The sequence below is a fragment of the Dendropsophus ebraccatus genome, chromosome 3, assembly GCF_027789765.1.
Source record: "Dendropsophus ebraccatus isolate aDenEbr1 chromosome 3, aDenEbr1.pat, whole genome shotgun sequence".
In the NCBI taxonomy this organism is placed as follows: domain Eukaryota; kingdom Metazoa; phylum Chordata; class Amphibia; order Anura; family Hylidae; genus Dendropsophus; species Dendropsophus ebraccatus.
The window spans coordinates 201,356,913-201,380,332 of record NC_091456.1 but is presented as its reverse complement, the minus strand read 5'-3'; the positions used below and the strand labels follow the sequence as shown (position 1 = coordinate 201,380,332).

Below are 23,420 nucleotides of genomic sequence, written 5' to 3'. Positions count from 1 at the left end.
CCCGCCTCAGGGTAACTACCTGCTACACACCCGCCTCAGGGTAACTACCTGCTACACACCCGCCTCAGGGTAACTACCTGCTACACACCCGCCTCAGGGTAACTACCTGCTACACACCCGCCTCAGGGTAACTACCTGCTACACACCCGCCTCAGGGTAACTACCAGAGCGTGTGCCGATACCTGCTACACACCCGCCTCAGGGTAACTACCTGCTACACACCCGCCTCAGGGTAACTACCAGAGCGTGTGCCGATACCTGCTACACACCCGCCTCAGGGTAACTACCAGAGCGTGTGCCGATACCTGCTACACACCCGCCTCAGGGTAACTACCAGAGCGCCCCCTGTGTGCTGATACCTGCTACACACCCGCCTCAGGGTAACTACCAGAGCGCCCCCTGTGTGCCGATACCTGCTACACACCCGCCTCAGGGTAACTACCAGAGCGCCCCCTGTGTGCCGATACCTGCTACACACCCGCCTCAGGGTAACTACCTGCTACACACCCGCCTCAGGGTAACTACCTGCTACACACCCGCCTCAGGGTAACTACCTGCTACACACCCGCCTCAGGGTAACTACCTGCTACACACCCGCCTCAGGGTAACTACCAGAGCGTGTGCCGATACCTGCTACACACCCGCCTCAGGGTAACTACCTGCTACACACCCGCCTCAGGGTAACTACCAGAGCGCCCCCTGTGTGCCGATACCTGCTACACACCCGCCTCAGGGTAACTACCAGAGCGCCCCCTGTGTGCCGATACCTGCTACACACCCGCCTCAGGGTAACTACCAGAGCGCCCCCTGTGTGCCGATACCTGCTACACACCAGCCTCAGGGTAACTACCTGCTACACACCCGCCTCAGGGTAACTACCTGCTACACACCCGCCTCAGGGTAACTACCTGCTACACACCCGCCTCAGGGTAACTACCTGCTACACACCCGCCTCAGGGTAACTACCTGCTACACACCCGCCTCAGGGTAACTACCAGAGCGCCCCCTGTGTGCTGATACCTGCTACACACCCGCCTCAGGGTAACTACCTGCTACACACCCGCCTCAGGGTAACTACCAGAGCGCCCCCTGTGTGCTGATACCTGCTACACACCCGCCTCAGGTAACACATGGGTTATGGCCGCCCTCTCCACATGTTACACATCTTCATGGTGACAAGAGACACAACAGTTGGGGGCTCCTCCCACTTTGGGATGCCCCAGGGGGGGGGGGGGGCGCTCCTCCTACTGTGGGGTGACACGGGGGGGGGGGGTGCAGTTCCTCCTACTCTGGGGGGCCACCACACACACAATAGTCCCAGTCTTCTCTAGGAGTCCCCAGCAGGGGGCGATGTCCGTGCTATATGCAGATAGAGTGTGAGGAGGAGGCGGGGGAGACGTAGGAGGCCAGCAGGGGATTGGTGGGCAGCACTCTGATGGGCAGGTCCCAGCTGAAGGTGTCCACGTCTATGTGCTCCGCCCCCGTCCAGGTGATGATCTCCGCCTGGTTCTCCGGCACGGTGGGGGCTTCTACAGGGTCCCGGGCCGTCACAAACTCAAAGTGAAGTCGCCACCTGAGGGAGACTGCAGAAGGGATGAGATACAGCGTACCGCATAAGACACACAGGAGATGAGATACAGCGTGCCGCATAATACACACAGGAGCAGAGATACAGCGTACCGCACAATAACACACAGGAGAAGAGATACAGCGTACCGCATAATAACACACAGGAGAAGAGATACAGCGTACCGCACAATAACACACAGGAGAAGAGATACAGCGTACCGCACAATAACACACAGGAGAAGAGATACAGCGTACCGCATAATAACACACAGGAGAAGAGATACAGCGTGCCGCATAATACACACAGGAGATGAGATACAGCGTACCGCATAATACACGCAGGAGCAGAGATACAGCGTGCCGCATAATACACACAGGAGCAGAGATACAGCGTGCCGCATAATAACACAGGAGATGAGATACAGCGTACCGCATAATAACACACAGGAGAAGAGATACAGCGTGCCGCATAATAACACACAGGAGCAGAGATACAGCGTACCGCATAATAACACACAGGAGAAGAGATACAGCGTGCCGCATAATACACACAGGAGATGAGATACAGCGTACCGCATAATACACGCAGGAGCAGAGATACAGCGTGCCGCATAATACACACAGGAGCAGAGATACAGCGTACCGCATAATAACACACAGGAGAAGAGATACAGCGTGCCGCATAATAACACACAGGAGATGAGATACAGCGTACCGCACAGTAACACACAGGAGCAGAGATACAGCGTGCCGCATAATACACGCAGGAGCAGATACAGCGTACCGCACAATAACACACAGGAGAAGAGATACAGCGTACCGCATAATACACACAGGAGCGGAGATACAGCGTACCGCATAATACACACAGGAGCAGAGATACAGCGTGCCGCATAATACACACAGGAGCAGAGATATAGCGTGCCGCATAATACACACAGGAGCAGAGATACAGCGTGCCGCATAATACACACAGGAGCAGAGATACAGCGTGCCGCATAATACACACAGGAGCAGAGATACAGCGTACCGCATAATACACACAGGAGCAGAGATACAGCGTGCCGCACAATAACACACAGGAGCAGAGATACAGCGTGCCGCACAATAACACACAGGAGCAGAGATACAGCGTGCCGCACAATAACACACAGGAGCAGAGATACAGCGTGCCGCATAATAACACACAGGAGCAGAGATACAGCGTACCGCATAATACACACAGGAGAAGAGATACAGCGTACCGCACAATAACACACAGGAGCAGAGATACAGCGTGCCGCACAATAACACACAGGAGCAGAGATACAGCGTGCCGCATAACACACAGGAGCAGAGATACAGCGTGCCGCATAATACACACAGGAGCAGAGATACAGCGTGCCGCATAACACACAGGAGCAGAGATACAGCGTACCGCATAATACACACAGGAGAAGAGATACAGCGTGCCGCATAATACACACAGGAGCAGAGATACAGCGTGCCGCATAATACACACAGGAGAAGAGATACAGCGTGCAGCATAATAACACACAGGAGCAGAGATACAGCGTACCACATAATACACGCAGGAGCAGAGATACAGCGTGCAGCATAATAACACACAGGAGCAGAGATACAGCGTACCGCACAATAACACACAGGAGCAGAGATACAGCGTGCAGCATAATAACACACAGGAGAAGAGATACAGCGTGCCGCATAATACACACAGGAGATGAGATACAGCGTACCGCATAATACACGCAGGAGCAGAGATACAGCGTGCCGCATAATACACACAGGAGCAGAGATACAGCGTACCGCACAATAACACACAGGAGCAGAGATACAGCGTGCAGCATAATACACACAGGAGATGAGATACAGCGTACCGCATAATACACGCAGGAGCAGAGATACAGCGTGCCGCATAATACACACAGGAGCAGAGATACAGCGTACCGCATAATAACACACAGGAGAAGAGATACAGCGTGCAGCATAATACACACAGGAGCAGAGATACAGCGTGCCGCATAATACACACAGGAGCAGAGATACAGCGTACCGCATAATACACACAGGAGATGAGATACAGCGTACCGCATAATACACGCAGGAGCAGAGATACAGCGTGCCGCATAATACACACAGGAGCAGAGATACAGCGTACCACATAATACACACAGGAGCAGAGATACAGCGTACCGCATAATAACACACAGGAGCAGAGATACAGCGTACCACATAATACACACAGGAGCAGAGATACAGCGTACCGCATAATAACACACAGGAGAAGAGATACAGCGTGCAGCATAATACACGCAGGAGCAGAGATACAGCGTGCCGCATAATACACACAGGAGCAGAGATACAGCGTGCCGCATAATACACACAGGAGCAGAGATACAGCGTGCCGCACAATAACACACAGGAGAAGAGATACAGCGTACCTCATAATACACGCAGGAGCAGAGATACAGCGTACCGCATAATACACGCAGGAGCAGAGATACAGCGTGCCGCATAATACACACAGGAGCAGAGATACAGCGTGCCGCACAATAACACACAGGAGAAGAGATATGGCGCCGCCAACACCCCTCCATGTATATTGCGCTGCCAACGCCCCTCCATGTATATTGCGCCGCCATCTCCCCTCTCTACATTACACCTCCATCTCACCTATATTGGTGCTGAATCCGGGGCAGGAGCTGAGGGGGATGGGCAGGCTGAAGTGGCTGCTGGCGGCGTGCAGACAGGACTCGTGGTGCTGGGCGTGAGTGCTGAGAGATGGCGGCTGTCCCCGGGAGCGCCTGTACTCCTCCTGCACACACTCCTCTGTCTGCAGAGACACCGAGTACTGAAGGAGAAGGGCAAAAAGTGATCAGCGATCAGCATGGAGGAGGATGGGGGGGGGGATGATCTGCACCTCACCTGTAAGCACGGGATCTCCCCATCACAGAAGTTGAACGTTCCGATCACGTCCTCCCCGAGCTTATATACCGTCCGGAATATACAGAAGGTGGTGACCCGTCCCCGGGTGTTACTGATGTTATACTGGTCTGTGGGGGACAGCAGGGGGTGGTATTATATATACACAGAAGGTGGTGACCCGTCCCCGGGTGTTACTGATGTTATACTGGTCTGTGGGGGACAGCAGGGGGCGGTATTATATATATACAGAAGGTGGTGATCCGTTCACGGGTGTTATTGATGTTATACTGGTCTGTGGGGGGACAGCAGGGGGTGGTATTATATACATACACTCACTGGCCACTTTATTAGGTACACCCTGCTAGTAACGGGTCGGACCCCCTTTTGCCTTCAGAACTGCTCCAATTCTTGGTGGCATAGATACAACAAGGTGCTGGAAGCTTCCTCAGAGATTTTGGTCCATAGTGACATGATGACATCACACAGTTGCCGCAGATTTGTCGGCTGCACATCCATGATGCCAATCTCCCGTTCCACCACATCCCAAAGATGCTCTATTGGATTGAGATCTGGTGACTGTGGAGGCCATTGGAGTACAGTGACCTCATTGTCATGTTCAAGAAACCAGTCTGAGATGATTCTAGCTTTATGACATGGCGCATTATCCTGCTGAAAGTCGCCATCAGATGTTGGGTCCATTGTGGTCATAAAGGGATGGACATGGTCAGCAACAATACTCAGGTAGGCTGTGGCGTTGCGATGCTCAATTGGTACCAAGGGGCCCAAAGAGTGCCAAGAAAATATTCCCCACACCATGACCCCACCACCACCAGCCTGAACCGTTGATACAAGGCAGGATGGATCCATGCTTTCATGTTGTTGACGCCAAATTGTGACCCTACCATCCGAATGTCGCAGCAGAAATCGAGACTCATCAGACCAGGCAACGTTTTTCCAATCTTCTACTGTCCAATTTCGATGAGCTTGTGCAAATTGTAGCCTCAGTTTCCTGTTCTTAGCTGAGCGGAGTGGCCCCCGGTGTGGTCTTCTGCTGCTGTAGCCCATCTGCCTCAGAGTTGGCCGTACTGTGCGTTCAGAGATGCTCTTCTGCCTACCTTGGTTGTAACGGTTGGCTATTTGAGTCACTGTGTCCTTTCTATCAGCTGGAACCAGTCTGCCCATTCTCCTCTGACCTCTGGCATCAACAAGGCATTTCCGCCCACAGAACTGCCGCTCACTGGATGGTTTTTCTTTTTCGGACCATTCTCTGTAAACCCTAGAGATGGTTGTGCGTGAAAATCCCAGTAGATCAGCAGTTTCTGAAATACTCAGACCAGCCCTTCTGGCATTAACAACCATGCCACGTTCAAAGGCCTCAAATCACCTTTCTTCCCCATACTGATGCTCGGTTTGAACTGCAGGAGATTGTCTTGACCATGTCTACATGCCTAAATGCACTTGCCGCCATGTGATTGGCTGATTAGAAGTTAAGTGGTAACGTGCAGTTGGACAGGTGTACCAAATAAAGTGGCCGGTGAGTGTATATACAGAAGGTGGTGACCCGTCCCCGGGTGTTACAGATGTTATACTGGTCTGTGGGGGACAGCAGGGGGCAGTATTATATACATATATACAGAAGGTGGTGACCTGTCCCCGGGTGTTACCGATGTTATACTGGTCTGTGGGGGACAGCAGGGGGCGGTAATATATATTTCCTGATCGTCCTTGGCAGCACATAAATGGGTGAATGGATTCCCGTTGACCTGGACACAGAAGGGTTAATCTAACAATAAAACACACAATAGATTAATTAGCTGTACCTGGTGATCCCCCTAAGAGAGTGAACACCTCAACACTTGTATTTGTTTCTCTTCTTGGTCCAGAAGGGTGTTATGAATAAAGAAGAGGTGCCTGCCTCTATAGCGTGGGTTATCCCGGTCCCTGGGACTAACAGGAGTTCCAGCCGTATACCAAGGGTTAACGGGGTGCCTCAGCTGAAGTCATGTGCCTGGTAGGCACCTATTCATATGCACCATCCATGATCCATGCTCAGCACTAGCCCTTACCTAGGTGAGTTAAGACAACCCTTATCCTATCACATACTGTCACCTCTGTATGTATCGGCATTGTGTCCGGTCTGTGAACTGTCATGATGGGAAGCATCTAAGCCGCGTCCCACGCCTAAGATGGCGGCACAGTCCTAGAAGTCTTCTGAACGGCGTCCGGAAGTGGAAAGTGCACATGTGCAAGGCTGTTCGCAGGCTTTCCAGTATAAAAGCCGGGTGCCGCTCTCTGCCTGGGCAGCGGATCCTGATGCTATAGGAGGTATGGTGTCTGCAGGGGACGGGTTGTTCACTTTATGATGTCTTCAGTATCACATTCTCAGATGCGCCCCAAGTCAGCATTTATATCGCAGGGGGTAACGTCACAAACATCCCAGACAGGATCCAGCATCCTCATCTGAATCTGCTGAAGATGGATGTGGATTTACCTGCCATCCTTGCTAACTGACCCAATGGAAAGGAAAGCTGACGCATTATCTAAAAGAAGTTATGCGGCAAAAGCATCACCATCAAGGTTAGCTAGTCCAGGGCTGTGGAGTCGGCAAGCCGCAGCTCCAAGACCGACTCCACAGCCCTGTCTACGGCTTCAATACCAGTGGCAAGAGCACTACGTCTCTGGTTAAGCCAGCTACATAGTGATATTGAAGATGGGGTACCCAGAGAAGACCTGGTTAACAACTTATCGGTGATGAAATCTGCAGCAGAGTTTTTATGCCATAGTCTGAAATACAACTCCAAAGCATTGTCTAATGCCACTAGAAGGGCGCTCTGGACAAAGCAATGGTCCGGAGACATCTCATCCAAGGACCATTTTGTATCATTGCCATTCCATCCATCTTCCCTTTTTGGTCCTCAGTTGGAGGGGATCTTGAACAAACTAACAGAAAATAAAAGGGCCGGCCTTCCCTCAAAAGAAGAAGTCCTACAGGTCTTTTAAAAACTATTTTTGTGGAAAGGGACAGTACAGAGGGAACATCAAGCAGTCAAGACCTGCCCTCAAAAATAAGTCAGACTCCGTCAAAGATGACCGTGCATGACACCAGGCCTCCACCTCCTCCGCTTGGTGCAAGGCTGTTGGATTTTGAGAAAGTCTGGTCAAGAACATCCTCAGAGGCCTGGGTCACATCCACCATTACAGGAGGATATTCTCTGGAACTAAGGGATCAACCACCAGACACATTTATTCTAAACAAAGGGAAAAAAAAATCAAGTAGTTCATCAGCTTCTTCAAGAATTCATCCAGAAAAAAGCACTAGAAATTGTCCCAGAAGAAGAAAGCGGCTCGGGAGTATATTCTCCGATGTTTCAGTGTCAAAGGCCAGAGGAGGCTGGAGACTTGTCATAGATCTGACTTACCTTAACAATTTTTTCCAGAAGAAAAAAATTCAAGATGGAGACCATCCAGTCAGCCGTGCTGAATATCCAGGAGGGAGACTACATGACTACCATTGACCTACGGGATTCTTACCTGCACGTCCCAATTCTGAAGAAACATTGGAGATTCCTGAGAGTGGCACATCTCCATCAGCACACAGTGACTCATCTACAGTTCACGTGTCTGCCATAACCTCCGCCCCACGGGTGTTCACAAAGATTGCTGTTGTCCTAACAGCTCATCTAATGCTGCATTTACACAAAACGATTATCGTGCGAATTTGCACGATAACGATCAAATTCGAACGATAATCGTACGTGTAAACGCAGCGAACGACGAGCGAGAAATCGTTCACTTTGATCTTTTAACTTGTTCTTAAATCGTCGTTCGCGAAAAATTCGCCGATCGTTCAGTGTAAACAGTCGTCGCGTTGAAGTCTGGCAGCCCGGCCCCCCGCTCATCCGCAGCCCCCTGCGCCGGCTCGATCGCCACCCTCAGGATCAGGAAAGCGATCTCTACCCTGATCTCCAAAGAACAGTGCTCTTCGGTTTTCAGCGAGAGTGTTGGGAATTTTAACATCCTCAATCGAAGCAGTGCAGTGGGCGAAAGCTCATATTCAAGTTCTCCAAACAAATTCTCAAATATTGGTAGTAGAAATGAGCAAACCTGGAGCATGCTGGAGTCCATCCGAAAACGATCGTTCGGCATTTGATTAGTGGTGGCTGCTGAACTTGGACAAAGCTCTAAGGTTATCTGGAAAACATGGATACAGCCAATGACTATATCCATGTTTTCCACATAGCCTTAGGGCTTTATCCAACTCCAGCAGCCCCTGCTAATCAAATGCCGAACGATCGGGTTCGGGTGGACTCGAGCATGCTCCAGGTTCGCTCATATCTAATTGAAAGTCATTGGGCCACCTGGATTCAAAGATGTCGGTCACGCCACGGGTCAAGCAAGATCTTAAGTGGTGGCTTATACCATCTCGCCTTCATCTGGGGAGGAATCTGATAATACCACCCTTAACAGTCCTCACCACGGATACCTCCGGCTCGGGTTGGGGTGCCCGTGTAGATGTCCAATGGGTTCAGAAGAAGAGGTCCAAGACAGAGTTTTATTACTCCTCCAACATGAAAGAGCTGGGAGCCATCAGGTTGGCTCTTATGCACTTCACCCAGGTTCTCCATCAGAAATCGGTGCAGATTCAGACAGACAATCTTACCTGTGTTTTTTACCTAAACAAGCAGGGGGGAACAAGGTCCATCACCTTGCAGAAAGTATGCAGCTGTCTGATGAGGTGGTCCGAGGTCAATCGCCTCTCATTATCAGCCGTGCATATCAAAACAGTTCTGAACACACAGGCGGACTGGCTCAGCAGGAGGTCAATTCTCCCAGGGGAGTGAGAGCTGAAGTCCTCAATCTTCCATCAGTTCGTGGACAGATGGGGACAACCGGATATGGATGTAATGGCCACCTGTGGCAACACGAAACTTCGGAAGTCCTACACCCTCTCTAGAACAGATCAGCCCTTTGCGGTGGACTGACTCTCGATCCCTTGGAAGGGAATGTTTGTATATGCTTTTCCCTCAATCCTGTTAATTCCAAGAGTCTTGAAGAAAATCCAGGACGAGAAAGTGAAAGCAACAGTAGTCATTCCGTACTCAAAAGGCTTAGTTTCCACTCATGTGGAGTTTATCGAGAAAAGAATGTTGGAAATTAACTCAACAACCAGATCTGTTACAAGGGGGGGTGATACCATCCCAATCTTTCCAGTCTCCATCGGACAGCATGGAATTTGTCAGACGGGCTCTAGAGAATAAAGGCTTTTCTAAGGAAGTTATAACATCTGGCAAGACAAGTACTCTAAGGGTATAAACCCACACACCATATACGCAGCGTATTTACTGCTGCGATACAAAGCAAATACACAGCAAATACGCAGCAGATTAGATCTAAATAACTGAACACAGCATCAAATCTGCAGCGTATTTGTTGCGTATACAGTGTGTGGGTTTGTACCCTTAAAGTTTAATCCAGATTTGGCACCTATATACCGCTTGGTGTGAAGATAATCAGAAGAATATCAGAGACATTCCATCGGGTCTACAATTTCTACAAGAGGGGTTTCAAAAGGGCTTTAAACTCAATACTCTCAAAGTCCACTTAACTGCAATTAATGCCCACTTGGATGGCGTTTTTTCCAGAACCCCCCTGATTTCTTGGTTTTTCAGAGCAGTGGCGAAGCTGAGGCTAACTTTTCATAACCCAGTTCCATCCTGCAATCTCTCAATGGTCTTGAAAAGTCTGGTGAAGGAGCCTCTCGATACTTGCGAGTGGTTATCATGGAAGACTCGATTCTTAATCGCCATCACGTCCGCTAAAAGAATAAGCGAGCTTCATGCGCTGTCCTGTAAAGAACCTTACCTAAGATTACTCTCTGACAGTAGTCTTAAGAACAATGCCAGGTTGTCTCCCGAAGGTTCCGTCTACTGCACATATCAATCAGGAAATAGTCCTACCAGTGGTGGAAGAAAACCAAGATCCATCTCGCTCTACTTACCTGGAAAGAAGCGCTTCTTTCAGAAAATCTGAAGCCTTGTTTATTCAATATGAACACAAAGGCAGTACAGCTAGCAACCACCTCTAGCCCGCTGGATTAACCCCTTAACGACATCGGGCATACCTATACGCCCCCGCAGGGTGGGCTTTAACGCAAACGGGCGTATAGGTACGCCCGATGTTTCCCCGATCGCTGTGTGTTCACACACAGCGGTCGGGGAAGATGGCCTGCTGTAATGTATAGCAGGCCATCTCTGCTCGTCGGCACGGGGGTGATTAACCCCTCCCGTGCCGACGATCGCTGCTATATGCTGATCAATACAGATCAGCATATAGCAGCTGAAAACAGCTTTCCGGGTCATCGGTGACCTGGAAAGCAATGGCGATTGGTGCTGTCCGAGATAGCACCAATCGCCATAAGTGTCCCCAACAAAGATGGCCACGGTGCCACCCCCACGATCGCCATGATAGGCCGGCCAGTACCGGCCGGCCCATCGCGGCGATCATACTGTAAAAAACAGTATTGCCGAGTTCTGCACCCCCCAGCTAGGTAGCTGAGAGGTGCAGAACAGGTGTGTGTGGTGCAGGTGTACCATACTCACCTGATCTGGCCGTCCGGAGCGAAGATCTGCGGTCTGCGCCGTCCTCGCGTCGCTTCCGGGTTCGTTCGTTCGTCCAGCGTCGGAAATCTTCGGAAACACTCGGGTCTTCGTTTTCGGCGGGCCTCGGTAATCTCCGGCAGCGTCGCTCTACTGCCCCCTAGCGGCTGATCAGTGGATTTCATTCACTGATCAGTTGCTTTGGGTTAAAAAGATTTTTTTTTTTTTTTTTTACTTTTTTTGCGCCCTAACGCCGCTGAGTACTGATCAGCATCGCACGTAAGTGCGCCACTGATCAGCAACTCCTCCTTTTTGGCGTAGGAGCGTTTTTCGCCCCTATATCCTACCGCCACTGTCTGCTGATAAGTGCCGCACGTAAGTGCGGCATTTATCAGCAGCTCCTTTCTTGGCGTAGGGATATTATTTTCTTACTGTCAAAAAAACTTAAAAAACACTACATTACACCACACTACATGAAATAAAGTTTTATAATAAACATTTACATACCCCATATACTAGTCCCCGTATAAAGATGGCCCCCAGGGTGTTTTCGGCGTCGGACGCATACGTTATTATTGCCTCCGACACCGAAACAGCCAGTGAGAATGAATAGGGGGGATCCTTCTTTCCTCCATTCATCCTCATCATCATCATCATCATCATCATCAAGTGACGTGTCTGGGGGTAGCGTAGCGTACGCTGCCCCCCAGACACGTCTTTTCCGCCAGTACCGTCCCAATAAGAGATCACGGTATGGCGTGAAATTCTACAAACTCTGTGAGTGTACCTCAGGGTACACTTACAGATTTAGGGTAGGTGCACACTGCGGAATGGCGAAGGATAACCCTTTGTGCATTCTGCAGCTAGCACCCGCTGGCGGACTGATGCAGGCACGCATCTCCGCCCGTGTCATAGACTCTATTCTATGCACGGGCGGATTCCGTTGTCCGTCCAAAGAATGAACACGTTCATTCTTTGGACAGAGGGCGGAATCCACCCATGCATAGAATGGAGTGTGACACGAGCGGAGACGCGCGCCTGCATCAGTCCACCGGCAGGTGCCAGCTGCGGAATGCACAAAGGGTTATCCTGTGTGCATGTACCATTACAGTGTATGAAGGAAGGGACACCCGAATCCTGCCCCCAGATGCCCCCTCCCCCCCCCCCATCCTCGGAGTTAGTGGGGAGATCGTCCAGGAACTGATCTTCCCACTGCTGGATAAAGGTTACCACCCGTACGGATAACTTTTATACCACCCCCCCCTCTTCCGGTCCCTCGCTGCCCTGTAGCTTGCGGCATGATCCGAACATATCAGAAGTAGTAATAGAGCCCTAATATTTAGCAGCCATGGAGCGGACCCAGCGCTTCTGGATATGAAGGACCCCGTATCGCACCAGGACAACATTTTCCAGGTGACGTCCCCCACACTGGAGAAAGGGAGACCCCAGAAGAAGTACAGAGTGTGGGGTAACAGGGGGATCAGGAAGGACACCATTTTCCAGTGTGACACCTGTCCTGATCACCCCGGCCTCTGCATACTGGATCGCTCCAAGGCGCACCACACGTCACTGGGGTTCTACATTATCTAAATTCTGTCCCTTATTCCTATTTCAGGGGTCACGTTGATCCAGGGACTATTCTGATCGCCATTATGGAGTCGGGAAGGAATTTTTCCCAGTGATGAGGCTACTGTGGTCTGCCTCACGAGGGGTTTTTGCCTTCCTCTGGATCAACACAGGTTGAATTTGATGGACACCTGTCATTTCCAACCTTATAAACCAATAATTGGCCCAATACCCCCAAATAAATTAGAATTGTCCCTTTTCCCCAGCTAAGTAGGTATGGCCGCCATTCCCATTAGAGGATGCCATGATGCAATTACAAAGCCTCTGTGCGGCCAGGACAGTAGAAACCCCCCACAAGTGACCCCATTCTGGAAACTACACCCCATAAGGAATCTAACAAGGGGGGCAGCAGGGATATAGCTCCCTGGTGACGGCCACATTTGGGACGTGAAAATGAAAAAAAATTGTATTTTTTATTTTCTCGGCACATGTTCTACGTAAGTGCCCATCACCAGTGGGGTCCATATCCTCACTGCACCCCTTGTTAGATTCCTTATGGGGTGTAGTTTCCATAATGGGGTCACTTGTGGGGAGTTTCTACTGTTCTGGCAGCACAGGAGCTTTGTAATTGCGACATGGCCTCCATCCTCCATTCCAGCCTCTAAATGGCGCTCTGTCCCTTTGGTGGCTTGCCCTGTGCCCATATGGCACATTATGTCCACATGTGGGGTATTTTCGTGTAGGGGTATTTACCCTACACGTTTTGTGTTCACTTTCTTTTTTAACCCCTTGTGGAAAAGGAAAAAAATCAAGGCTAGACCAACATTTAGTGTAAAAAATGTTTAATTTTTACACTAAATCATTGATCTTGTCTTGATTTTTTCATTTTCACAAGGGGTTAAAAGATTTAAAAAAAAACCACTAAATGTGTAGCGCAATTTCCCCTGAGTATGGAAATACCCCACATGTGGACATAAAGCGCCATGCGGGTGCAGGGTAAGCCTCCAAAGGGAAGGTGCGCCATTTGGTTTTTGAAGGCTGGATTTGGCTGGAATGGATTTCGAGGGGCCATTTTGCATTTAAAAGGCCCCTGTGTTGCCAAGACAGTTGAACCCCCCACAATTGACTCCATTATGGAAACTGCACCCCTCAGGGAATGTAACAAGGGGTGTAGTGAGCATATGGACCCCACTGGTGACGGGCACAAATGTGGAACAATGTGGCGTGAAAATGAAATATTACATTTTTTACACTGTAATGTTGGTTTAGCCTTAAATTTTTCATTTTCACAAGGGGTTAAAAGAGAAAAAAAACACACAAAATTTGTAGAGCAATTTCCCCCTGAGTCCGTAAATACCCCACATGTGGACATAAAGCGCCATGTGGGTGCAGGGCAAGCCTCCGAAGGGAAGGAGCGCCATTTGGATTTTGGAGGTTGGATTTGGCTAGAATGGATGATGAACGCCATGTCGCATTTACAGAGCCCTTGTGCTGCCAAAACACTGGAAACCCCCCACAAGTGACCCCATTCTGGAAACTGCACCCCTCAAGGAATCTAACAAGGGGTGCAGTGAGGATATGGACCCCTTGATGACGGCCACATTTGTGCCGAGAAAGTGAAAAAATGAATTTTTTCCCTTTCACGTCACATTGTTCCACATTTGTGCCCGTCACCAGTGGGGTCCATATGCTCACTGCCCCCCTTGTTAGATTCCTTGAGGGGTGTAGTTTCCAGAATGGGGAACCTTGTGGGGGGTTTCCAGTGTCTTGGCAGCACGAGGGCTCTGTAAATGCAACATGACCCTTGAAATCCATTCCAGTAAAATCCAGCTTGCAAAGGACAAATGGCGCTCCTTCCCTTTGGAGGCTCGTCCTGCGCCCGCTTGGCACTTTATCGCCACATGTGGGGTATTTCTGTACTCAGGAGAAACTGCGCTACATGTTTGGTGTTTTTTTTTTTTTCTTTTATCCCTTTGTGAAAATGAAAAATGAAGGCTAGAACAACATTTTAGTGTAAAAAATAGAATTTTTCCGTTTTTACACCACATTGTTCTGAAAATCTGTGAAGCACCTGTGGGGTCCAGATGCTCACCGCACCCCTTGTTACATTCCTTGAGGGGTGCAGTTTTCTAAATGGTGTCCCTTTAGGGGTGTTTTTTAGGTTTTGGCACCCCAGAGCCTCTGCCAACCTGAAGTGGTACGGTCAAAAATGACCAAATATAACGGAGGCGTTGAAATTCACTAGGCGCTCCCTTATATCTGAGGCTTGTGGTTGCGTCAAATAGCGCAATAGGGCCACATATGGGTCTATTTCTATAAACTGCAGAAACGGGGCAATCAATATTGGGGTGCATTTCTCTGGTAATAGGTTTATAATTATGAAAAATATTGGATTACAATAAAATCTCTGCACAGAAAATAAAAATTTTCAAATTTCTTACACACTTAGCTTTTATTTCTGTGACTCCCCTAAAGGGTTAAAACACTTTCTGGATGTGCTTTTGCAGAGTTTGGGGGGTGCAGTTTCTGAAATGGGGTGCTTTGTGGGGCTTTCTAACATACAGGCCCCTCAAATACACTTTCAACCTGAACAGGTCCCTGAAAATATCTGATTTTGAAATTTTACAGAAAATTTGGAAAATTGCTGCTAATGTTTTAAGCTTCCTATCGTCTAAAAAAAATGAAATATAGTTTAATAAATGCCGCCAACATAAAGTAGACATGTTGCTATTGCTATTTAATACATAGTTTATGTGGTATAACCACTTTCTGTATAAGCAGGAAGGTTTCAAAGTTGGAAAAATGCATTTTTTCACAATTTTTCACGTTATTTTGGTGTTTTTCATAAAGATTTGTTATGAGTATCGACTCCAATTTACCAGAAATGTGAAGTACAATATGTCAGGAGAAAACAATCTCAGAATCAGCCGGATAGGTAAAAGCATCCCGAGTTATTAATGACTAAAGTGACACTGGTCATATTTATAAAATTTGTCTCTGTCCTTAAAGGACAACTCCGGCGAAAAAATTTTTTGGCTTATTTAACACACATTACAAAGTTATATAACTTTGTAATGTGGTTAAATACCCGGTCTGGCCCCGTTCCCCCACTTTCCGACCCCCGACCCCCCACCCCGGAAGTTAAAGAATATATACATTACCTATTACGGTCGTCACGGTCCTCTTCTCTGGTGTCGGGTGATGTCAGAGCCAGGGGCGGTCCGGGTCTTCTTCCTCCTCGGCGTCTTCATTGAGAGTGAATGGGAGAGAAAAGGCTGCTGGTGCACATGCGCACCAGCAGCCTTTTCATTGGCTGGAGCGCATCACATGGCTTCCAGCTTGCTCAGCCCTGATTGGCTGAGCTTGCTGGAAGCCATGTGATCCGCTCCACCCAATGAAAAAGCGCACTGGCAGCCTTTTCTCTCTCATGGACCCGGAAGAAGGAGATATCGCTGGACGGCGGACGCAGGTGACGGTGAGGCGGACGGCGGGCGAATGGAGTGGCGATCGTCACCGGAGGGATGGTGAGTATGGTGTCTGTGTTGGTTTTTTTTTTGGGGGGGGGGGGGGTCCCGCCGGAGTTGTCCTTTAAGGGGTTAAAGACTTGATCAGATTCTGGTACTCTTCAGAAGGCCTACAGTCACCTCGCACCATCAGAGCACACTCCACAAGATCGACTGCAACTTCATGGGCCGAAAGATGCAACGTTCCCTAGGGAAAAAAATCTGAAACGCTGCAACCTGGCCATCTGCGTCCACTTTTGTCAGGCACTACGCTTGGACTTCTCAGCATCTGAGGGATCGGCCTTTGGCAGGAGCGTTCTCCAAGGAGCTAGTGATTGGTTATTCCCAACCCCTTTTTCGTTTTATTGCTTTGAATGTCTCATTCTTGTGCTGCAAAGGACGATCAGGAAGCATAGAATTTACTGGCCTGAAATTTTTATTTCCTGGAGTCCGTAGGCAGCACAATACACCCCCCATTAAAGATAATTGCAGCACACAATACAAGTGTTGGTGATCCCCCTAAGAGAGTGAACACCCCAGGTACAGCTTATTAATCTATTTTGTGTTTCATTGCTAGATTAACCCTTCTGTGTCCGGGTCAACAGGAATCCATTGACCCATTCGTGTGCTGCCTACAGACTGCAGGAAAAAAAATTCAGGTGAGTAAATTTCATACAGAAGGTGGTGACCCGTCCCCGGGTGTTACTGATGTTATACTGGTCTGTGGGGGACAGCAGGGGGCGGTATTTTATATATACAGAAGGTGGTGACCCGTCCCCGGGTGTTACTGATGTTATACTGGTCTGTGGGGGACAGCAGGGGGCGGTATTATATATACACAGAAGGTGGTGACCCGTCCCCGGGTGTTACTGATGTTATACTGGTCTGTGGGGGACAGCAGGGGGCGGTATTTTATATATACAGAAGGTGGTGACCCGTCCCTGGGTGTTACTGATGTTATACTGGTCTGTGGGGGACAGCAGGGGGCAGTATTATATATAGATCCACCTACGTAAGGTTCTCCGGGACGTTGCGTTCATTAGGATCTCCACCGCGGAGTCCAGGAGTCCGGAGTCCTTCTTACCGATCTCATCATCATCCAGGAAAGGATTGGAAGGAGCAACCTCATCTTCCTGTAACGGCCGGAAACCCTGCAGGGCTGGGAGACAAAGCATGGATCAGCGATCAGAGGAGGAGGAGGAGGAGGAGGAGTCAGCGGTGCGGGATGGGGAGAGGAGGAGGAGGAGGGGGAGGAGTCAGCGGTGCGGGATGGGGAGAGGAGGAAGAGGAGGGGGAGGAGTCAGCGGTGCGGGATGGGGAGAGGAGGAGGAGGGACAGGAGGAGGAGTCAGCGGTGTGGGATGGGGAGAGGAGGAGGAGGGACAGGAGGAGGAGTCAGCGGTGTGGGATGGGGAGAGGAGGAGGAGGGACAGGAGGAGGAGTCAGCGGTGTGGGATGGGGAGAGGAGGAGGAGGGACAGGAGGAGGAGTCAGCGGTGTGGGATGGGTAGAGGAGGAGGAGGAGGAGTCAGCGGTGTGGGATGGGGAGAGGAGGAGGAGGAGGAGGAGGAGTCAGCGGTGTGGGATGGGGAGAGGAGGAGGAGGAGGAGGAGTCAGCGGTGTGGGATGGGGAGAGGAGGAGGAGGAGGAGGAGGAGTCAGCGGTGTGGGATGGGGAGAGGAGGAGGAGGAGGAGGAGTCAGCGGTGTGGGATGGGGAGAGGAGGAGGAGGAGGAGTCAGCGGTGTGGGATGGGGAGAGGAGGAGGAGGAGGAGTCAGCGGTGTGGGATGGGGAGAGGAGGAGGAGGAGGAGTCAGCGGTGTGGGATGGGGAGAGGAGGAGGAGGAGTCAGCCGTGTGGGATGGGGAGAGGAGGAGGAGGAGGAGTCAGCGGTGTGGGATAGGGAGAGGAGGAGGAGTCAGCGGTGTGGGATGGGGAGAGGAGGAGGAGGAGGAGTCAGCGGTGTGGGATGGGGAGAGGAGTCGTCGTCAACGGTGTGGGATGGGGAGAGGAGGAGGAGGAGGAGGAGGAGTCAGCGGTGCGGGATGGGGAGAGGAGGAGGAGGGACAGGAGGAGGAGTCAGCGGTGTGGGATGGGGAGAGGAGGAGGAGGGACAGGAGGAGGAGTCAGCGGTGTGGGATGGGGAGAGGAGGAGGAGGGACAGGAGGAGGAGTCAGCGGTGTGGGATGGGGAGAGGAGGAGGAGGAGGAGTCAGCGGTGTGGGATGGGGAGAGGAGGAGGAGGAGGAGGAGTCAGCGGTGTGGGATGGGGAGAGGAGGAGGAGGAGGAGTCAGCGGTGTGGGATGGGGAGAGGAGGAGGAGGAGGAGGAGGAGTCAGCGGTGTGGGATGGGGAGAGGAGGAGGAGGAGGAGGAGGAGTCAGCGGTGTGGGATGGGGAGAGGAGGAGGAGGAGGAGTCAGCGGTGTGGGATGGGGAGAGGAGGAGGAGGAGGAGTCAGCGGTGTGGGATGGGGAGAGGAGGAGGAGGAGTCAGCCGTGTGGGATGGGGAGAGGAGGAGGAGGAGGAGTCAGCGGTGTGGGATAGGGAGAGGAGGAGGAGTCAGCGGTGTGGGATGGGGAGAGGAGGAGGAGGAGGAGGAGTCAGCGGTGTGGGATGGGGAGAGGAGTCGTCGTCAACGGTGTGGGATGGGGAGAGGAGGAGGAGGAGGAGTCGTCAACGGTGTGGGATGGGGAGAGGAGGAGGAGGAGTCGTCAACGGTGTGGGATGGGGAGAGGAGGAGGAGGAGGAGGAGGAGTCAACGGTGTGGAATGGGGAGAGGAGGAGGAGGAGGAGTCAGCGGTGTGGGATGGGGAGAGGAGGAGGAGGAGTCAGCGGTGTGGGATGGAGAGAGGAGGAGGAGGAGTCAGCGGTGTGGGATGGAGAGAGGAGGAGGAGGAGTCAGCGGTGTGGGATGGAGAGAGGAGGAGGAGGAGGAGGAGTCAGCGGTGTGGGATGGGGAGAGGAGGAGGAGGAGTCAGCGGTGTGGGATGGAGAGAGGAGGAGGAGGAGTCAGCGGTGTGGGATGGAGAGAGGAGGAGGAGGAGTCAGCGGTGTGGGATGGAGAGAGGAGGAGGAGGAGGAGTCAGCGGTGTGGGATGGAGAGAGGAGAAGGAGGAGGAGTCAGCGGTGTGGGATGGAGAGAGGAGGAGTCCGCGGTGTGGGATGGAGAGAGGAGGAGGAGTCAGCGGTGTGGGATGGAGAGAGGAGGAGGAGGAGGAGTCAGCAGTGTGGGATGGGGAGAGGAGGAGGAGGAGTCAGCAGTGTGGGATGGGGAGAGGAGGAGGAGGAGGAGTCAGCAGTGTGGGATGGTGAGAGGAGGAGGAGTCAGCAGTGTGGGATGGTGAGAGGAGGAGGAGTCAGCAGTGTGGGATGGTGAGAGGAGGAGGAGGAGTCAGCAGTGTGGGATGGGGAGAGGAGGAGTCAGCAGTGTGGGATGGGGAGAGGAGGAGTCAGCAGTGTGGGATGGGGAGAGGAGGAGGAGGAGTCAGCAGTGTGGGATGGGGAGGAGGAGGAGGAGTTAGCTGTGTGGGATGGGGAGGAGGAGGAGGAGGAGTCAGCAGTGTGGGATGGGGAGGAGGAGGAGGAGGAGTCAGCAGTGTGGGATGGGGAGAGGAGGAGGAGTCAGCAGTGTGGGATGGTGAGAGGAGGAGGAGTCAGCGGTGTGGGATGGGGAGAGGAGGAGGAGGAGTCAGCAGTGTGGGATGGGGAGAGGAGGAGTCAGCAGTGTGGGATGGGGAGAGGAGGAGGAGGAGTCAGCAGTGTGGGATGGGGAGGAGGAGGAGGAGTTAGCTGTGTGGGATGGGGAGGAGGAGGAGGAGGAGTCAGCAGTGTGGGAGGAGGAGTCAGCAGTGTGGGATGGGGAGAGGAGGAGGAGTCAGCAGTGTGGGATGGTGAGAGGAGGAGGAGTCAGCGGTGTGGGATGGGGAGAGGAGGAGGAGGAGTCAGCAGTGTGGGATGGGGAGAGGAGGAGTCAGCAGTGTGGGATGGGGAGAGGAGGAGGAGGAGTCAGCAGTGTGGGATGGGGAGGAGGAGGAGGAGTTAGCTGTGTGGGATGGGGAGGAGGAGGAGTTAACTGTGTGGGATGGGGAGAGGAGGAAGAGGAGGAGGAAGAGGAGGAGGAGTCAGCGGTGTGGGATGGGAGGAGGAGTCAGCGGTGTGGGATGGGGAGAGGAGGAAGAGGAGGAGTAGTCAGCGGTGTGGGATGGGAAGAGGAGGAGTCAGCGGTGTGGGATGGGAAGAGGAGGAGGAGTCAGCGGTGTGGGATGGGAAGAGGAGGAGGAGTCAGCGGTGTGGGATGGGAGGAGGAGGCACTGGTGATAGATAGGGGGAGGGGGCATATCCACTACTCCAGGTAAATGCCCTGGACCCCTTACCGTGCAGTAGGAGGACCCGGAAGGGAAGGCGCAGCAGCTGGATGGGGCAGTTCACCCTCTGGCAGCCAATCGTCAGCTTGTAAACATATTTAACCGACTGACCCCTGAAAGATGGCGGAGCGGTGAGGGGCAGCGTCTCACTGTAGGAGTCTGGAAGAGGAGGAAGAGCCGGTGATGTGCTGATATCCCAACACAGGAAGACCCCATCCTGCCCGACCACCGCAACCCCGATCCTGCCCGACCACCGCAACCCCGATCCTGCCCGACCACCGCAACCCCGATCCTGCCCGACCACCGCAACCCCGATCCTGCCCGACCACCGCAACCCCGATCCTGCCCGACCACCACAACCACCGGAAACCACATCAACGCTGATCCCGCCCGACCATCGGAACCCCCCCCCCACAAGGAACCTGTCCCCCATCCTTACATGTTTTGGTCTCCCCGGGGTCCAGCCGCAGGTCACAGAACAGGATCTTGGGAGGAGTAGACAGGATGCACTGCCCGCGCTCACCTGGGGAGACAGGAGGATGTGAGTGAGGCTGTAGGGGGCGCTGCAGGGACAGGGAGGGGGTCACACACCTCTGTTAGGGATGAACACAGTCTCATTCTCTGCCTGCACGTCCTGCCGGGGCTCCTCACTGGCCGGGAGCTGCACACGGCTGTCACTGGCATGGAACTGACAGTGTATCTGTGCACTGGCCCAGGCGAGGGTCTCACTGCAAGAGGAAGGGGTGAAGAAGTCACACCCGGGGCCCCCCACCCATAGAGAGAGCGCCCACCCGGGGCCCCCCACCCAGAGAGAGAGAGAGAGAGCGCCCACCCGGGGCCCCCCACCCAGAGAGAGAGCGCCCACCCGGGGCCCCCCACCCAGAGAGAGAGCGCCCACCCGGGGCCCCCCACCCAGAGAGAGAGAGAGAGAGAGAGCGCCCACCCGGGGCCCCCCACCCAGACAGAGAGCGCCCACCCGGAGCCCCCACCCAGAGAGAGAGAGAGCGCCCACCCGGGGCCCCCCACCCAGACAGAGAGCGCCCACCCGGGGCCCCCCACCCAGAGAGAGAGAGAGAGTGCCCACCCGGGGCCCCCCACCCAGAGAGAGAGCGCCCACCCGGGGCCCCCCACCCAGACAGAGAGCGCCCACCCGAAGCCCCCACCCAGAGAGAGAGAGAGAGAGCGCCCACCCGGGGCCCCCCACCCAGAAAGAGAGAGCGCCCACCCGGGGCCCCCCACCCAGACAGAGAGCACCCACCCAGAGGCCTCCACCCAGACAGAGAGCACCCACCCAGAGGCCTCCACCCAGACAGAGAGCACCCACCCGGAGCCCCCACCCAGACAGAGCGCCCACCCGGGGCCCCCCCACCCAGAGAGAGAGAGAGCCCACCCAGGGACCTCCACCCAGACAGAGAGCGCCCACCCGGAGCCCCCACCCAGAGAGAGAGAGAGAGAGAGAGCACCCACCCGGGGCCCCCCACCCAGAGAGAGAGAGAGCGCCCACCCGGGGCCCCCCACCCAGAGAGAGAGCGCCCACCCGGGGCCCCCCACCCAGAGAGAGAGAGAGAGAGAGAGAGCGCCCACCCGGGGCCCCCCACCCAGAGAGAGAGCGCCCACCCGGGGCCCCCCACCCAGAGGCCTCCACCCAGACAGAGAGCACCCACCCGAAGCCCCCACCCAGACAGAGCGCCCACCCGGGGCCCCCCCACCCAGAGAGAGAGAGCCCACCCAGGGACCTCCACCCAGACAGAGAGCGCCCACCCGGAGCCCCCACCCAGAGAGAGAGAGAGAGAGAGCACCCACCCGGGGCCCCCCACCCAGAGAGAGAGAGAGCGCCCACCCGGGGCCCCCCACCCAGAGAGAGACCGCCCACCCGGAGCCCCCACCCAGAGAGAGAGCCTACCCAGACAGAGCGCCCACCCGGGGCCCCCCCACCGAGAGAGAGAGCGCCCACCCAGGGACCTCCACCCAGACAGAGAGCGCCCACCCAGGGACCTCCACCCAGACAGAGAGCGCCCACCCAGGGACCTCCACCCAGACAGAGAGCGCCCACCCAGGGACCTCCACCCAGACAGAGCGCCCACCCCGGGGCCCCCCAACCCAGAGAGAGAGCACCCACCCAGGGACCTCCACCCAGACAGAGCGCCCACCCGGGGCCCCCCCACCCAGAGAGAGAGAGCCCACCCAGGGACCTCCACCCAGAGAGAGAGCGCCCACCCGGAGCCCCCACCGAGAGAGAGAGCCCACCCAGACAGAGCGCCCACCCGGGGCCCCCCCACCCAGAGAGAGAGAGCCCACCCAGGGACCTCCACCCAGACAGAGAGCGCCCACCCAGGGACCTCCACCCAGACAGAGAGCGCCCACCCGGGGCCCCCACCCAGAAAGAGCGCCCAACCGGGGCTCCCCACCCAGAGAGAGAGCACCCACCCAGGGACCTCCACCCAGACAGAGCGCCCACCCGGGGCCCCCCACCCAGAGAGAGAGAGCCCACCCAGGGACCTCCACCCAGACAGACCGCCCACCCGGGGCCCCCCCACCCAGAGAGAGAGAGCCCACCCAGGGACCTCCACCCAGACAGAGAGCGTCAACCCGGGGCCCCCCCACCCAGAGAGAGAGAGCCCACCCAGGGACCTCCACCCAGACAGAGAGCACCCGCCCACCCGGGGCCCCCCACCCAGACAGAGAGCGCCCACCCGGGGCCCCCCACCCAGAGAGAGAGCCCACCCAGGGACCTCCACCCAGAGAGAGAGCGCCCACCCGGAGCCCCCACCCAGAGAGAGAGCCCACCCAGACAGAGCGCCCACCCGGTGCCCCCCCCACCCAGAGAGAGAGAGCCCACCCAGGGATCTCCACCCAGACAGAGAGCGCCCACCCAGGGATCTCCACCCAGACAGAGAGCG

General features: G+C 54.0%; 1 protein-coding gene across 1 annotated transcript in view; it reads right to left on the bottom strand.

Moving 5' to 3' along the window:
- Nucleotides 1-997: 997 nt before the first annotated feature.
- Nucleotides 998-23,420, bottom strand: part of RGP1 (RGP1 homolog, RAB6A GEF complex partner 1) — a 33,906-nt gene continuing 11,483 nt past the window's right edge. The window contains exons 3-9 of the mRNA XM_069963383.1: nt 21,112-21,248; nt 20,960-21,043; nt 20,530-20,679; nt 17,172-17,318; nt 4,495-4,622; nt 4,243-4,420; nt 998-1,583 (exon numbers count right to left, since the gene is read on the bottom strand). Of these exons, the coding sequence (XP_069819484.1) occupies nt 1,360-1,583; nt 4,243-4,420; nt 4,495-4,622; nt 17,172-17,318; nt 20,530-20,679; nt 20,960-21,043; nt 21,112-21,248 (1,048 nt within the window). The 3' untranslated portion in view covers nt 998-1,359. The remainder of the gene's footprint in view (nt 1,584-4,242; nt 4,421-4,494; nt 4,623-17,171; nt 17,319-20,529; nt 20,680-20,959; nt 21,044-21,111; nt 21,249-23,420) is intronic.